Here is a 17,073-nt window from a genome sequence, read left to right on the forward strand (position 1 = left end):
AATAAACTTCCCAACTTCTTTCACCACTAGCAAGATCATATGGGGCTGATGGTTTAACCTCCCAGAGTCAGTTTTCTAACCTGCAAATGGGCGAGAACGATACCAATTAGATTAAACGCCTGCTCCTTAGAAAGCACCAGATCAAAGGATGGTAACCCTTCCGGGAATGGCGAACAATCCCTAATCACACTCTTGAAAATCTGGCCTCCAAAGGGCACACCCTCTCTCTTCCCGTTGGCTTTTACGCACAGGGTTCTGATCCTTAGAACCCAGGGGAAAACTGAAGGCGCGCCTTAAGGGTGCCACCCTCCGCACGATCCCTCCGCCCACGGTCGGTGGCCCCACTAAGGTCATGGGTCAAGGGTCCCCGCGGCGGCACGACTCGATCAGTGATGAGCAACCTTTTTCCGGGTGCTGGAAGTGGGGGCTTCACGGGCACTATGGCACTTCGCACACTGCTCTGCAGACCCGAGGGCCAGGGTGCCGCTGCGCTGTCCCACACAGCAGTCGCAGACGAACCCGGGTCTGAGTCCTCCGCGCCTGGCCACCCGGCGCTGAACAAGCGCGCAAACGGCTCGCACCACGTGACTGCTCGTGACTGTCAGCACTGCCAGCAAGGCGCGCTCTGAGGCGGGGCGGGAAGAGGCCCAATTTCCCATGCTCCCTTCATTTGCATACACGATATAAAGATGTTAGGTAGACAATTAGGTTTAACTTGCCTTAAATCAAAGGTACAAATAAAAGACAGAAATATAGAAAACCATAATTTCTAGAATATTTTTGACTTTGAAAAAGCAACAGCATAATCACCATAACTATAAAAGTTTTTAGATTCTGAACTTTATATAGCTTCTGTGGAAGCCTCAGTGTCGTGCTCGCTTCGGCAGCACATATACTAAAATTGGAACGATACAGAGAAGATTAGCATGGCCCCTGCGCAAGGATGACACGCAAATTCGTGAAGCGTTCCATATTTTTCTGCATTAGATTCACTCCCGCGCAGTTTGCACCCCAATAAAAACTCTTCTTGCCCACGGGTTCTATCTTTTGTTGGACACAAAGGAAATGTAATCCCTGGAGAAGGAATGAAAAGAGGAGGTGCGTAAGCAGATTAATTACTACAATGCCATCTGGTCCTCGGGCTCCAGTTTTTGATCTTTCCATCTTCCTTCAGCTTCCCTCAGAACTATCCTGCATGTTGCGGCACCTTACGCTTCAGAACATGTTCTTTTAAAGTTGGCCCATTTTAGATCAGAAACACAACAGGACCTTGTGTAAAAAACGTACTAACTGTACTATAAAGGAAATTGCAACAACACTGACCAACTCCTCTGAATCTTTAAAATAATAGTAATAATCACCACTTACTCTTTCGGTATCTACCATGTCATGGGAGTCACCAATATTTCATTTTAATATTCCTGATATTCCTGTCCCCTGTGCATCACTGCCCCCGTTTTACAGGGGACCCAGATGTAAAGCAACCTGGGCAAGACGGTGTAACCAAGTGGCTGAAACACAGCCTTATATAAAATAAACCCTTTTATAAAAAAAAAAATATCAAATTCTTTTCAAAAGCAAAATGGTGTATTAGCTTTACTGGTGCATGAGCACGCACGTGAGCTCTGCGGCCATGACCCCAGTAGATCTGCCTTCAGCGGCCCGCAGCTCCCAAGCCATGGTGGAGTTGGCGGTCAGATGCGGAGCCCTGGTTCCTGGGAAGCTGCTCTGGTGGATACTCCTTTGGCTGCCGCTAGCAGCTGCCCTGCAGCGGTCTGAATAGGTCTTTACCAGATTAAAGCCGAAATTAGGGGTCTGTGGCCCCCTCCTTGCACTTCCTCCTGGGCTCACAGTCTTTCAAGCATAGAGTTAGAGGACAGACTCTTCAGGTGAGTTTTCTCCTCCTTCAAAGATGCTTGGAGATAGGTTGGGCAACTGGGTGAGTAGTTTTCAAGCTCTCCTTCTGGGGAGCTAAAGAGAGGAACTGCCAATACTGGTGCAGCTCCCCCTCCTTCAGCAAGGGGCAACCCAGGAGACACAATTCAGGGTCCAGGAATGTTACTAGTTTTTGTTTGGGAAAGGAGGTCTTATGGAGGCTAAGTCTCAGTAAGGGCTGTTCAGATTATTCTAAAGAAACTTGTCGGTCTTCTTGGCATGATCACCCTCTTGGAGCAGGGATTAGGAAAAGATACGGGCAATTCCTAGTTCTGGAAAATCTAAAGACCCTGCTGACTTTCCTGGCTCTGTTCTAACCTGCTGAGAGAAATCGGGCAAGTCCCTTGCCCCTTTGGACATACATAGTCAACAAGACTGTTGGCACTGCAGGATGCCTTTCCCACCTGGCTGCTTGTGGATTCTTACAAATTCGTCTCCAGAAAGTTCAAGAGGCCAGGCTGGACAAAGCCCTGCTATGTTCATTTTCCTGAGCCCTGGAGGAGTAGAGGGCCACAAACTGAGGCCCATTTTGGGACTCTTGAGTCTCAGAGCTAGCAAATGAACTCAGAGGGAGTTGTGGTCTTCTCAAACACAGATTGCTCTTCTTACATATACTATATACATATACTATGTACATATAGTTACATATACCAACTTCATATTGTTACATATACTACCTTCTTATGTGCTCAGCACTTTGCATATTATGTGCATATTACTCATCACATGCACAAAACAGTTCCATGAAGTAGGTACTTTTATTGCCCTCATGTTAGAGTTGAGGCTGAAGAACCAAGAGATTCAATGACTTGCCCAGTGTCACAAAACTAGTCAGTGGCAGTTGAGATCTCAATAAACCTGGTTATAGTTTGTGCTTGTAACACTGTGCTGTCTCTGGGATGGTGTCCCTGACAGGATGGGAAGGGGAGATGAGCCTGTGTAGAATTAATGGAAAAATCATGCAGATCTAATTCTGCTTTCGTTGGTATTCTAAAGTTAAGGAAGGAATTGCATTTCTCCAAAGGATCAAGGTTACGCTTTACAACAGGGTTAGTGGTAATGAGTGGACAGGTACTTGGCAGGTGACCTTGCAAAATGTAAGGTAGTGATGGGCCCTCTCTAGGACACAGTTGGAATAAGAAGAAAGTTTTTCTATTCTAGGTTGACAATACCTTACTTGATACTTGCCCCCAAAATACATCCTATTTATGAAGAATCTTCTTTCTGAGCAGTAAGCCTGTGCTTAATTAACCTTATGCAAATCAGCTTAATTGCTTCTCAGTGGCTGTTGTCCAGAAGCACCTAAAGATTCCTTTTCTCAGACATTTCCAGCACCTGGGTGAACCACCAAATTGGAACCCTTTCATATGAACATTGGCTATGTGCCTGTGGTACACAGGGTGTTGTGTTGGAGATCACAAGAAGTGCAAGGTGTGACCCTAGTTGTGGAGGTACTTACAGACCCACACAACCAAGGATCACAAAGGGAGGTGAGTGCTCTGTTAGCCTCATGAACCAAGTGTCCTCAGAACACAAGTTACCCCGGAGTTGAGGAGTCTTCTAGATGCATTTTCTTCCCGGTTACTCCCATTGGCAGAGGAAATGGAGGTGGGAAGCACGACTTACTCAACTCTCAGGAAGTGAGAAATAAAGCAAGCTGATGCTGTCTCCACCTGCAGCTCCAACTTTGTTCAGTCTCTGGGCCTGGGTTTTCTGGACAAGTGGGGATAGAGACTATCTGTCAAACCACCCCTTGCAAGAGTACTCTGGAATTCCTCTGGAGAAAAAGCAGAGGGAGTTAGAGGGGCTTGTTTATTGGGCCCCCTACCAGATACCGTGCTCCAGAGCCAGACCTCCTCTAAACACCGCTAAGGATTAGGGATGCCGAACCACACACCCGGAAGGAACATCTCAGAAGACATTCAGTGGCCCGCGGTCCTTTCTCAAAGGCCCCCTCCCAGAGAGCCACGGTACCTGAATCTGGGCCTTCAAGCGTTGGCTGTAATGCCTAAAAACCGTCGCAAGGTGGCAACGTTGTGGCGAGAAATAGACTAAAAATCCTGGGTGGTTTTTTTAAAGCATATTTTCCCTATTAATGTTTCATTTAACTTAATTAGAATCTGGTAAACTAATTAAAGTAGCTACGAGTCCCGCAATCAGCAATAATTCGTATAATTATTGATAATTACATCCATACCGATCGTTTGGTTATAACATTTTGGGGGGAACAACCACTTTCAAAGGGATGAGGAGCCCAGGAGGGTTTTTGCGACGGAACTTTCTGGATTGTATTCACCTACACCCCCATTCGCTGAGGTTCCGGCCCAGATGAGGCGCCTCTTCCGGTGGACTTCGGCTGCCTGCTTGCTTTTTTCCACTTTGGGGGAATTTGGAAGGGAAGGGTAGAAAAGAATATTTGCTAGGCTTCTCTATTGAGCACAGCCATGGAACTTCCTGCCTAGGTGGTCATTGTTACGCCCATTTTCAGAGAAGGGAATGCGACTGCCACAGGTGCATTTATGCCGTGGGGAAATGCGCGTGCCAACCCCAACAGCAGCGCTGCTGGGCGCCGTCCCGGCTCCGCTTGCCCCTGCAAGCCCTGAGAATGAGGTCACTTGCTCTCTGAAGTTGGCTTCCGCAGAGGGTACAGTGGAGAAGTGATCTGGTCGGCCGCCTGTATGAAAGGCTCAAGCTTCCTGGAAGGGCCCAGCCTGGAGGTCGCGAGGCGGTGCCTCACGGTTTGCCCGGCGCCCCCACCGCAATTATTTCCACATGTTCCCTCTGGGTCTTGCCCTAGGAATATCCTGGAGCTTGCGAATCCCGAGCCTCAGCTCAAGGTGCCCTGGAACTTGCTTGCTTCCTCCACAGAGCGGCCGGGCTCGGTGTGGAGCCCCTTCCCGGCACCCTGGAGTGCTCCCGCTCTCCTGCTCAGCGCGAGGCGCTGCAGACCACCCGCCACGAAACTTAAGGCCCACAACCCGAGAGCCCGGGTCCCGAGCTACCTGCCCGAGTCAGTGGGCCGCCGCCCACTGCCAGGGTCTCCGGCTGAGAGACGCATAGAGCTGGTCTGGGGGTGCCTGGAGAGCTGGGCCATCCTGGCGCTGGTCCTGACCGCGGTTGGCCGCCCGCGCTTTGCTTACTTCCGAGAGCATTTCCAGGAGCCTCCGGGGACAGAGGCCCAAATGTCATTTTATAGAGGCCCAGGCAAAATAAAGGGCGCGGCAGGGACTCTTGGTAGCCCGACCAGGACGTGAAATTCTACCAGGGTTGAATGATTTCCAATACCAGCACTTTCCAAGTCGGAGGTGCTCTGTGGAAACTGAGGCCGACCAAAGGCCTAGGACAAGGCGAATCTTCACCAACCTCGCCAACCGGGCTTTGAAAGACCCAGCCCAAGGCTGGCGAGCTCAGCGACCCTGGCACCTGCGGACTGCAGTCCTTAACTTCCTCCGTGGGTTCCTCTATGTCCTCAGTTCCATTTGCATTAAACTGGAGCGGTTATTAAAATGTGGCCAGGGCTTCCTCCTTTCTGTTAGCGGTGGAGCAGGTGGGAGGACATATGTGAGTGAGCGCCAAGTCTCACTTTTTCCAGACCTGTCCCACCGCGGCCCATCCTCCATACTTCGCCCTTCATTCCGACTCCCAGGCCACGCCAGCAGTGCCGGTGACTGCTAGAGGCTATTCTGGTTGAACCCAGACTCCAGGCAAGCCTAACAGGCTCCTTGTTTCTAAGAACCTAGGAGGTGACTTCCCTGTGCAGGTGTGGAAATAAGGCATGAATGAACTCAGCCCCTACAAGCGCCTTAGAGAAGGAACTACCTTACCAGGGACTATACAGTAGTCCCCTTTCCCTAACTGGGGCCCCCTAGGGAGGGTCCCAAGGCGGAGAGGGGGTGATCCGGAGGGTAACTGTGTCTGGTTGGGTCAGTGAGGAGTCTGGGGGCTTGCTTGTCTACGTGAACAGCACAATTCTAGCCCTGGGCCCCCCACCCCGCACAACAGTCTCCACACCCCACCTGTGGCACAGTCCTCTGCCGCCTGCCCCTTTCTCTTCCCCTCCCCTTCCCCACCCCAGAAATGGACGGATTTTTCTTTCTTTCTTTCTTTTATTAAAAACAAAAGTCTCGGATACAGGGTGGTCTCCCCAAACAGGCTTAAGGTGGTCGCCTTCTCGTGAGTCAGTTGTTGCCCTTTTAAAGTGCTGTTACATCGAGAAGTTACAACTACAACAAAAATAAATAAATAAAGTAAAATCCAAAGGGGGATGCAAAGGGGACTGGAACTAGGTCCAGGAGAAGAAAGAAAAACAACTTATAGCATAAATAAAAAGTGAACCTAATACTGAACCAAGAGACTCACAGTACATTTATATCCATTGCACATAGCCACTTAGTCATTAGGAACAAGAGAGTGGACAGGACGGGGAGCGCGGGTCCGGCGCAAGCGAAGTTGCTACATTGTATTCACAATTGGGGTCCGAGGCTTTACACAGGACAGGGGATCGGAGACGTCCTCCCTCTCCCCTCCTCCCACGCGGGTCCAGTTAACCCCTTGAGGTCCGATGCCCTGGAGTTCAACCGAGGGGCGAGGCGGTATTTACACTTGGAAACTGAGCCGGGGCCCTGGACTGGGACGCCGGGGAGGGTCCGGACAAGGTCCGGGCGCCCTGAAGGAGGGCTGGCGGAGGGCGGCTGTATTTACATCGGTCGGTCCGAATGGCTTGTTCCTCGCTCTGGGCCGCCGTGGCAGCGGGTATTTACAAGAAGGAGCAGCATGGCTTGAGGGCGCGTGGGCGCGGCCGGGCCGGCCCTAGGGCAACAGCGGGGGCTTGAAGGAGCAGTTGCCAGTGCAGTGGCGGGGCGTCAACATCTTGCAGGAGAAGTGGTGCAGGGCGTCGTGGGCTTCTAGGGAAGAGAGTCAACCGGCCAGTTGGCCGCCTCACTTGCCTCACCTGGCCTCTGCAGTGCACCGTCCCACTCCCCCCACCCGACTCACCCTTTGGGCTCAGGGGTTCGCAACCGACCAGCTTAGAAAGGATATAGAATAGGACAGAGGCTGGTGATTCAGAACCATTGCTCTGGTTAAATAGTCCCATTTTACAGAAAAGGAAACTGAGGCGCAGAGAAAGAGGGGTCGACTTGGACCACAAGGAATAATTTCTGACACCTAGAGCTCAAGGGACACTTTCTTCCTACCCCACCCTTCTAGAATAATTTCCCCATTACAATCAATTCCCACTCCCCTCTTCTCAGTTTCTGATTCACGTAGACCTTAGCCTTCCCCCTCATTAGCCTGGGCATCCATCCATCCATTCATCCATCCATCCATCCATCCATCCATCCATCCATCCGCCCATCCATCTATCCATCTATCCACCCATCCATCCAAAAGTACAGCCAGCCCCTGGTAGCGGCACTCTCTGTTTCGGGGTTTCGCACCTTTTAATTTTTGCTGTATGGCATAGCGCGCCTTCCGCTCCTGGTCCAGCTCGTTACACAGAGTGTCTGGAAGACATGGAGAGGGACTGGTGAGGAAACGCAGACCACCTTCCGGCGGGTCGGGGTCACACTCAGGGCTACCTCCCTCCCCTTGGCGCGGTCCCGAAGAAACAATTCCGGGGACGGGGACGGGGGAGGGGGCACCAACACTCCAAACTGCAAACTGACAGAGGGAGGAAATGGCCTGGGATGGCGCTTAAAGGCAGACGGATCTAACCAAAATTAAAGCAAACTTAGGCATTACTTCCCAGGTAATTTTACGCCTCGATTTTTAATTTAGAAACCATGGAAATTGCCGCGATAAGAAGTTCAATCACTCCATGTAATGATGCCTGCAAGCCGTTTGCTGGGCTCGCTTGCCATTCTGAGGCTAATCAGAGTATACAAAGGATATTAAATAAAAAAAATAATTGTTAAATTACCTTCAATTTAAATCCAAATGACTGAGCCAACATTGCGGCTCCTGCCAGACGAGAGGCAGTTACGGCCCGTGCACGCGCTCACCTGACTCCCGTCTTACCTCTGACAATTTGCAGCTGTTGCACCATTTCTTCTCGATAAGCCAATTCCCTCTTCATTTGATCCTGAAAATTATCTGTGCAAATTGATTAAGTGAGAGCTGTTATGCACAGCCTTCCCCCCCAGCATCACTTCCCTACTCCCTCCCATCTTCACCCCTACCCCCACCCCCACCCAGTCCTTTGCCTAGCTGGAAACCCAGGGAAAGGGAGCTCTTCCCCTCCCACCAGGCGTGGGGCTTAGCGAGCCAGCGGCCTGTACCCCAATCCGAGAGCAGGTCAGGTTGACAGTGTTGAGGTGGGATGGGGAAGGATGGAAATACCTTTGAGACTCTGAAATTCTCGCTCCAGCTTCTTTCGTAGATCCATTTGCTCCAGGAGCAATTTTTGCAATTCTTCTGTGAATGGGAGAGTGGAAGGTAAGGGAGGGGAATGGAGAATTCAAGGGACCCATAAGGCATTGAGGTCTTGCTCTAGCTAATAGTCCTAGACCCTTAGTTATAGACCCTTAGTTATAGAGTCCTTCAGAACTCTAGCTTTCCCATTCGAATCCAAAGGATTTGAGCAAAGACACAGGACTAAGTGGGTAGTCAAATTCGGGAGGGAATCAAATTCGGGAGGGCAGAACCTATTTTGGATTCCTGGGCCCTGGTTGCAGAAAATGACCAGGTTGTCATCTGCTTTAAAGTGTTCCTAACTCTCTGATCCTAGCAGATAGCCCACAAAAACCTTATTTTCCACTTCAAATGACAGTTCTAATCCATCCATTCAATGCAAATCAGGGAGAATCTGGTCAAAGCCTTGGACAGGTTTCTCAGAGAAACAGACATACTTAAGAACAGATTGTGTATTATAAGGAGATACCTGTAAGCCCCCTCATATAAATAAAGCACAAGTCATTGTGAAGGTAATGACATATTCTGTAAAATCTGTAACTAGAAAAAATGGAAAACCAGCAAATCTTGGTCCCTTCCCCCACCAATTTCCACGACCATCATCCATGGACTGGGTATGTGGAAAGCACTTTTTAATGCCCTCAGAAGCTACTTCCAGAGAAGTGGAAGGGGAGACTGCTCCAACCATAGGATCATTAGTATTTGAGCCCTCCCCATGAAGAGGCAAAGTGCGGTTTACTCTAGGCTTCCTTCCTCTATGCTTCAGGCCATCTTCTCCCCCTTGCAGGCAGAGCAACTCTGGGGGTCCCATTCTACAAAAAGCTCCATCTTCACACAAACGGTTATACATTAATTTCTCATGTGTTCCTAAAATAAATGCCTCCTTGCAATCTTGCTCTTCCACCAAAAAAAAAAAAAAAAAAAAAAAAAAAAAAAAAAGTTCTGTTTTTCATGGAGTTTGGGAGACCCAGATTATCAGGTCTAATGTTCACAGGCATTGAATTCTGAGAATCAGTACTCATTTCTCTTTCTCACCAGGCTGTTTAAGACAGACTCAGGCCTTGGGAGCCTAAACTTGTAATAACCTACAGGAGTTTGTTCACTCCCTATCCACATACACACCTCTCTGCCAGGATGTATCCAGAGGATTATCTTTTCTACTTAATGGAATCAAAACTGATCCCCTCCCCCCAAAAACATGTCTTTCCCACAGACCCACTACAGGGATTCCCTCCACTCTAGAGGAAGGGTCCATCCCAGCGAACACAGTGTACCATTTCACAGATTTCACCTCACCTCTGGCCAGGTTTTCGATATCTTTTTCCACCAGCTGAGTTCCCGTGACATCCAAGGTAAGCCCATCTTCTCCTGAGATACAAGGGAAGGTAAGGAGGATTCTGTCCTGGAAGAAGCCTTGAGAGGGGAGGGGTGAGTTTCCCGGGAACTGTACCAAGTTAGGGGAACCTATTCCAGACCCTTCTGCCTTTAGAGGAGACAGTTGCAAGCGGCCAGCGCTACCCATCTTCCAAGCCATCATTTTAAGATGCAGGAGGGTGGGCCTAAGAAAGATAGGCTATCCTAGGGAAGGAAGTACTTTGACCTATTTAAGGGGGGTGAGGTGAACTCTCCATTTCCTTTTAGTATGCCCACTGCCCTTACTCGGAAAATCCCCAAGCCACCAAGCAGGTAGCTCTGGAACCTGCGAGCATCTCCCCTACAATATTTAAGTGGTTATCCTCTCTCTGTAGGAAGGAAACTAAGTGGCAGCCGCTTGCTCTTGATTGAAAGTCGCCTCGCAAGCCTGTGGAAATCTGGGCGACTTGGGTCCCAGAGCCTGGGTCCCAGAGCCCGGAGGTCAGTGGGGCGCGAAGAAACTCAGGGCTCACCTCGGTCTGTATTTGTGGGACTTGGCTGGGAGATACTCCTTTGGTCTGAATAGGATTTCCTCGTTTCCAAATCATCGGCGGTCGAGTGATTGTCTTCCTTATCTGGCTCTTAAAGGCAATAAGCCGAGTTTCAAGGAGAGGCAAAGAAACCGTGACCCGGATACTGCCAGCGCTGCCGCGGTTGGGGCGCCCAAGCCCTAATTAAAAACGTCGTGGCCGCCTCTGGTTCCCGGCTGTGAGCCCAGGCGCGCGCCCTGAGGCTTTGGGCAGGGTACTCCCTCCCCCGCACATGGTCTGCTAGTCTCGCGGCTTCACGCCACTCCCCAGCCCCTCGAAAAAGAGCAGCCGAGCCCACCAGGGACGGGCGACCTACATCGCACGCAGATACTGGGACACCGCGAGCGCGCGTGGCCGCTGGGTCTGTCCGCGCGACTCTCACGGAGATCGCAGCCCAGGCAGCGGCCTACCGGGTGGTGGTGGTGCGGCAGGAAATTGTCCCGGGTTTGGCTGCCTTCGCTTGCCCAGATTTCCAAGACCGGGGGGCCCCTCCTCTGCTAGCAACCTGGTCCTGAGCGCAAGTGCATGACTTCCCCGCCCCCCGCACTGAGCCGACGCTTCCGGGGTATCCAAGCGCGCAGCCAAGCTCGCTCATCCTTCGCCCAGACCTGGCCTGACCACGGGGAACCCTGAAGCCCCAACACACTTGCTGAATAAATAAGAGAACTTGAAGGAGGTGCCAGGCGTGATTTTTTTTTTTTTTTTTTAAGGTTTTGACCCTTGTATGAGGTGTACCGGAGCATGTGTGTATGTGTGGTGGAGAAGGTAGGTGGTTACTGTTTTTAAGTAACCAGACCGTAGGAGTTCTCACTTAGCTTCCCTTTTCTTTCATTATTTTTCTTTCCTTCTCTTTCTTTCGCTTTTTCTGTGTCTCTCTTTCTGCCCTCTTCTTCCCTCGCAGGGCTCTTTTGGGCCAGCCCTCTACTCGCTCCTCCTCCCCTATTACAGTGGCCAGGGGCCTTGGAAGGCGTTACCGTGGGCCTCGGGGGTGCAGAGGTAGGAGGCAGTGGGCCCCAGCGCAGCCGCGGCGCTCTTCGCGTGCTCATCCCTCTCCGGCGCGTACACCTGCGGCGGCCGAGAAATGACAAGCGATTAGGGGGACTCTTGGAGGCTGCCGGAAGCCGCCCAGTCCTGCCCCGCAGCCAACAGGAGGTAGAAGAGGTTGGCACGTCCGCGGGACCTAAGGGCCAGGGGTAGCGGGGACGCATGTGGCGCACCCTTGGGCCCTTGGAGTCTGTCACTGTTGCAGATTCAGGTTATTATTGGCCCCTGCGAACAAATTGCTCGAAACACAAAGCGGTTCCCAAGCCAAAGGCCGTTTAAAGCCGCCCACTTTCTCTGCGCTCGCTTCATTTCCCGCATTTCCCCTCCGGTCCAGGCCTGTGACCTATCCTAGGCATAACTGATGCCTTCCGCATCGGTTAATGATTTGTGTTTTAATGAACCGAATGGATAGGTACAGGTGTGCACACCCACTTTCAAAAAGGCCAACGATTCCGATTGCGTCTTAGCCACAACCTGCTTCTCCAGTCCCAGCTCTGCAACCTTAGAGCCCCCTCTCTCCCCGCACACGTCCGGAGATAGTCTCCCAGCAACAAACCCTGCGAACGGTTCCTAACGAGGGAGTTTGAAGAGATTTGGAAAACTGCTGGTTGGTGTGGCGGAAGATTCCCAGGACTCAGTACTGCTGGGATTCGAAATGGGGAGAGGCCACCTACTGATTTTTCTTGGAGTACTGATTCTCATCCGGGAGGGGTTACTCTAGGCCTGGCCTCGAGAGCCGTTTTCTCTGGTTTGAGTCCCTTTCTCTCCTCTTTCTTCCTCTACACTGCTTTTATTTCTGTCTTTCAGGTGTCTGGCAATCTCTGCCCGTCCCCTCTCCACGCCCGTCAACAAACACAAAGCATACGCATTCCTCAGGCCTGACCCCGCCCGATCTTCCGAAACCTCACTCGGGGGGCCCCAGGAGCCCAGTTCCACAGCGAGCCCAAGGTTGGGCCCGCCGGGAGCAGCCCCGGCTGCAGCGCAGAACAAAATTCCGGTCTCCCGCCCAGCCTGGGGCTGCTTTCCATGTGGCGTAAATGGGTCTGGCGCCACCGGCTGGGCGGTCCCTGAGCTCACCTTGGCCGTCGGGGGACCTCCTAGGGGCCCGCAAGACTCTCGAGGCTCGTAGCCGCTTGGGGGGCTCCTCTCAGGTCTCCGTACCACGTCGTCCGCTGCCAAGTCACCAAATGCAGACCCGCCGGTTGGGGGAGGCCCGAGGCGGCGCCGCGGGCGAGGGCTACCGCTGTCGGGAGAGTCTGTGGGACCTTCTGGGCCTGAGGAAGTAGCAGAGAGGGGCCCAGTGGGCTGGTCGCCGTCTGGACCACCTCCCGCGCCGGGTGCGCTGGGTTCGTTCTCGTCCTGGGCCCCCTCATCATCCGGGAAGCGGTTGGATTCCACGTCCACCTCGGGCTCGTCCGCGGTGTCCACGTCGGGCGAGGCGGAATGGTAGCTGGAGCTCCCCTCGCTCAGAAAATCCGGGCTCACGTAGCCGCCGCCTGTCCCCGCGCCTGGCCCTGGCCCACGAGCAGGCCCCGCACCATACACCTCGCGGGCGCTACCATAGAGCTTGGCAATACTCTCGGTGTCCTTGACCACAGGTCGGAAGGCCGACACGTAGGAGCCCTTGCGAGCAGGTGGAGGTGGTGGAGGGGGCAGAGGGGCCAGGGGTGGTGGTAGTGCCTCTTCAGCACCGTCCTCGTCCAGGGGCCCGCGGGATAATGCACTCGGGCAGCGCTCCTCAGCTCCGAGGCTGCTCTCCTTGGCTGGCTCAGCACCGTCCAGGGGCTCTGGGCCGCCGCCGCCAGCAGCCGCTGCTGCTGCTGCCGCCGCTGCGGCTACAGCAGCCGCTACGGCCTTTGCTTGGCTCTGCGCGGCGGGGTAGGGCGGCACCGGGAGACTGCCTGCAGCTGGCCAGAACATGGGGAACGTCGGGTACACAGTGGCGGCGGCCGCCGCTGCAGCTACCGCCGCTGCATCCTTGGCTGCCCCAGAGGGTTGATGCCCCCAGAACATGGTGCCGCCGCCGGGGCCGGCCCCTGCTCCTGGGGGCAAGTGGCCCGTTCCCGGGCCACCTGCACCCGCACCAGTGCCCGCGCCGCCGCCGCTCCCAGTGCCAGGGCCGCCCTTGGGCTCACCAGCACCCAATACCGGGTCGTCCTTTTTGGGACATAGGCCGAAGGCCGTGGGAAAACCATAAGGATGAGGGAAAAGTGGCGGGGGGAGCTTTTGCAACAGGCCAAAGCCTTTGCTGGGCACCGGGATAACGGGGTAGCTACGTACGCCGGCACTGCCACCAGGCCCTCCAGGGCCTGTAGGGCCACTAGCTCCTGCCGCTAGGCCAAGTCCGCGCTGTGGGTGGGGAGGAGGTGGACCCGTAGGCCCGGCCGCCTCATCTTCACCACAGCGCAGGCTTTTGTGGGGCGGTGGGCCCGGGGCCATCTCGGCGCACCCTGGACCGACACCACCACCGCCGCCAGCTCCTCCCTTCCCCTGACCACCGGACCCGCCATTAGCACCTCCCCCGCCACCTCCTTGCAGCGAGAAGGTCCGCTTGCGCGTGCCGCCATTAAACATGGCCTTGACGTCCTCCCAAGCGTGGCTCAGTTCGTCTGTGGCCGACTTGTCACTGAGTTTGAGGTGACGACGCCACGAGTTGAAGTTAGCGGCGTCGGGCTGAGTATACTTGGCATCGGGTGTGCGGTGCGAGTGGAAGATGAACTTGTTAGGCGAAAAGTACATGCTGCAGTAGCCGCACTTGATGCACTTGGCACGCGAACTGTTGTAACGCGCAGGGATGAAGCTGCCACGCGAGCCCCATGCGCACTCATGCACCACATCAAAGGCGAAGTTCTCAGGCAGTTTGGGTGGTTTGTGCTCGCCCAGGAATGACTTGCACAGGCGTTCGGCCTCGCGCTTGGTGATCATGCCGCAGCGGCGCGACGAGATGGGCATGGCCCCGGCCCGACGTAGAATCTCCAGCTGCACCGGCGTACACTGCACGCACGTGATGCCCAGAGCCACGCGCCTGTTGTGGATCTCATTGTAGCTGTAGTTCTTGAGAAGGGTGTTGGAGATTTGCGCCAGACACAGGCGCTCCTGGCCGTCGATGACAAGAGACACGATAGGCACCCCATACAGCGACGTCTCTCCCACCTGGTTGGGTTTGAGGGCGCTGGAGCCCGAGTAAGGTTGCAGCTCCTGCTTGGAGTTTGGAGAGGAGCTGCCCTCGCGCCCCGGCCCCAGCTGAGTGGTGAGAGCCTCCATGCCGCCGCTCCTAAGAAATAGAGAGAGCAGAGAGCAGATGAGCCATTTTCAGCGCCGTCGCCTAGTCTTGGGCCCGCCCAACTGGGCGCGCCGAATCCGGCGCACCAGAGGTATTTGGCAGTGGGGAGTTCAAGCTCAGTCGTCCCCTGGACGGGCGCCTTTTGTTATTCAGACCCGTGGTGGCGCCGGAACTAAAGCCCCTGGGGTCTGAGGTAGGAGAAGGGGTAATGAAGATCTCAGGAATGCCCCAGCTGCGAGAAACCCAATCCCGGTTTTTGGATTGGGAAGGAAGTGGGACCCAGAGATGGAGAGTGACTTGCCCAAGGCCACACAGCAATGCCATTGCCAAATTCAGGCTTTCAGGCGCCCAGATCCACGCGCCTTCAGCCACCCTCGCAGCCTGCCCTGCCGGCCCGGGTCCTGAAGCCCGGACTTCAGGGACCGGTGGCCCCTCTGCTCAGTCGCGCATGCACGCGGGCGGGAGGGGGCAGTGGGAGGAGGGGGTAGGTGAAGGAGGGGCGGACACTGCCCATCTCCAGACTGCAGGGGGTGGGGTGGGGGAGAAGGAGGAGGGACCCAGGGCTGCCTGGGAGGGGGAGAGACTGAGGCGAACCGCTGTTCGCGGTGCTGAACCCTACCCTCTTCAAAGCGTATAGCAGGCGCCCAGACCCAGGCCGCCCCACTGCACCTAGCTCGGCGCTGACCGTTTTCCCGGGACGACAGCGCACGTTTCCACAAACCCGAGCTTCTCTTCTCACGCCCAGCACCCCGCGTTCATTGAGCAGAAAGATTCTGGCTGGATCCGTAAACCGTTTTCTTTTAGGCCATCAGTGGTTCCAGAATTGTGCAGTTCCTAACCACATTTCCTGCGTTTTTAGCTGTGTTCCAGACCAAAGCTAGTTTCCATCTGGGTCAGTGCATGGTACACAGAGGATCTCAAAGAAGTTTCTCAGAAGCCACTTTTCCTTCACTTCCAATCGCCCACTTTCTGAGGTTTCCTCCTTCATATATGTCTTTCCCATTCAGGCCACATGCAGGCTCCTGGAGGCTCTGGGCTGCTTCTTGTGTGGTTGACTCCTCTCGGAGTATCCTTTATGTCCCGCTGTCCTGGCTCATATGGGCTAAGAGGAATCCTGGTGGGTCTTGAAACCACAGCAAGGCTCCAGGCACAAAAGGTGTCACTGGTCCTGCACTTTGCTCTCCGGCTGAGGTAGTGGGGACTGCCTCACCCCCAGACTTCAGCAGCCAGGAAAACTGGAAACTGGTGTTTAGGGCCTTCTAGGTCGAACTGCCCAGCCACATGTCCTTAGACACACAGGCTCTGACCTGACCCAGGGCTGTAGGCACTCCTGTGGCCCGGGCAGCCTAAACCAGAGGGTTCATCCCTAAACCTGGAAAGGCAAATCCATTTTCAGAGAGGCCACTTCAGCAGGACAGGTGATCTGAGTTCAAAAGCCTCCAGTGAAGAGACTGAAATATTCGGTTATTTCTCCTTCCCCTATTTGTATAGGTGCTCCTCATTTTTTGATCTTATCTGTCCATGAACTGTCTCTGTCAGCTCTTTCCTTTCTCCCATCTGTCTTGTACCTTCTTCAAGTATCAAGCTATTATCTGTTTCATCTTTATCTCTTGGAATCCAACTGAAACAAGTTGACCCTCCCTTCGCATTGAAGTCTCTTGTAACATTTTAGGAGGCAGAAAAACACTATTCTAACTCCCTGGCTGAGGGGTCAACAAGACAAATCGCGCGCCCCCAAGGAGAGCTCTAGGGCAGGCTGTGAAGGTGGCTAGGGGACCGGCGGCTCTGGGAAATGACTATGGCTTGTCGGTTCCCCGAAATCGGCAAGTGTGCCCGGCCCGCATACAGTGAAGACAGCACCCTAAGCCATGCACATCCTCCCCAGTCTGAGGTCCTGGGTCCCCGCGGGATTTTTCCAAGAAAAAGAAGGGGGCTCCGGGCCCTGAAGCCAGAAGAAGAAGGGCCCTAGGAAAGTAACAGCATTTCGGGGGCCAAAGCGGAAAGCACCGCTGAAGGGCCGTATGCAGCGACAAGAAGCAGCGGCCAGGAGAGCTCGGGAACCCTCGCCAGTTCCTAAAGCTCGAGGGATGAGCTTGGGGAGGGTAACAAGGCAGGAGGCGGACAGCGGTGGGAACCAGGCGGCAGAGTCGTTAGGTATAATAAAAACAACAGCCATAAGAGTCCAAATCAGAACTAAACGAAAAAAAAGCTGTGGCGGCAGGGCACGGGGGCGACGGGTTACCGGTAGCGGGTACTCACCGTGCGGCGGCGGCTGGAGCCGGGCGAGTGGTGCGCAGAGGTGCGCGGCGGGCGGAGGGGCGGGAGGGAGTCCAGGATCCGCCGGGCTCTCCGGGTGACGGCGCGGCCCCTCCCCGCGCGCGCGCACAGCCTCGCTCTCCGGCTCCCCGCGCTCCCACCCGCGGCCCCTCCCGCTCTCAGCAGGCGCTGGGCGCCAGG

The 17,073-nt window shown here is 54.3% G+C and overlaps 1 protein-coding gene and 1 non-coding gene across 3 annotated transcripts; one reads left to right on the top strand and one right to left on the bottom strand.

The window, feature by feature from the left end:
* The first annotated feature begins 871 nt into the window (after positions 1-871).
* On the top strand, positions 872-978 carry LOC124978576 (U6 spliceosomal RNA). The gene has a single exon (XR_007107544.1). It is a non-coding gene; the product is annotated as a U6 spliceosomal RNA (small nuclear RNA).
* A 5,061-nt stretch (positions 979-6,039) lies between these two features.
* Positions 6,040-17,073, bottom strand: Skor1 (SKI family transcriptional corepressor 1). 2 transcript variants are annotated; one of them, XR_007107126.1, is made up of 9 exons: positions 16,876-17,073; positions 12,411-14,607; positions 11,264-11,354; positions 10,233-10,340; positions 9,643-9,714; positions 8,275-8,349; positions 7,954-8,017; positions 7,374-7,439; positions 6,040-6,839 (listed from the first exon to the last, which is right to left on the bottom strand). XR_007107126.1 is itself a non-coding variant. In XM_047540650.1 (9 exons), exons 2-9 carry the CDS (start codon positions 14,595-14,597, stop codon positions 6,745-6,747), a joined length of 2,769 nt encoding a protein of 922 aa, XP_047396606.1. In that variant the 5' UTR covers positions 14,598-14,607; positions 16,876-17,073; the 3' UTR covers positions 6,040-6,744. The 2 variants fall into 2 exon arrangements, 1 of the variants encoding a protein (XP_047396606.1); XM_047540650.1 differs by having other exon boundaries at positions 7,954-8,028.

This window comes from Sciurus carolinensis, chromosome 2 (genome assembly GCF_902686445.1).
Source record: "Sciurus carolinensis chromosome 2, mSciCar1.2, whole genome shotgun sequence".
In the NCBI taxonomy this organism is placed as follows: Eukaryota; Metazoa; Chordata; class Mammalia; order Rodentia; family Sciuridae; genus Sciurus; species Sciurus carolinensis.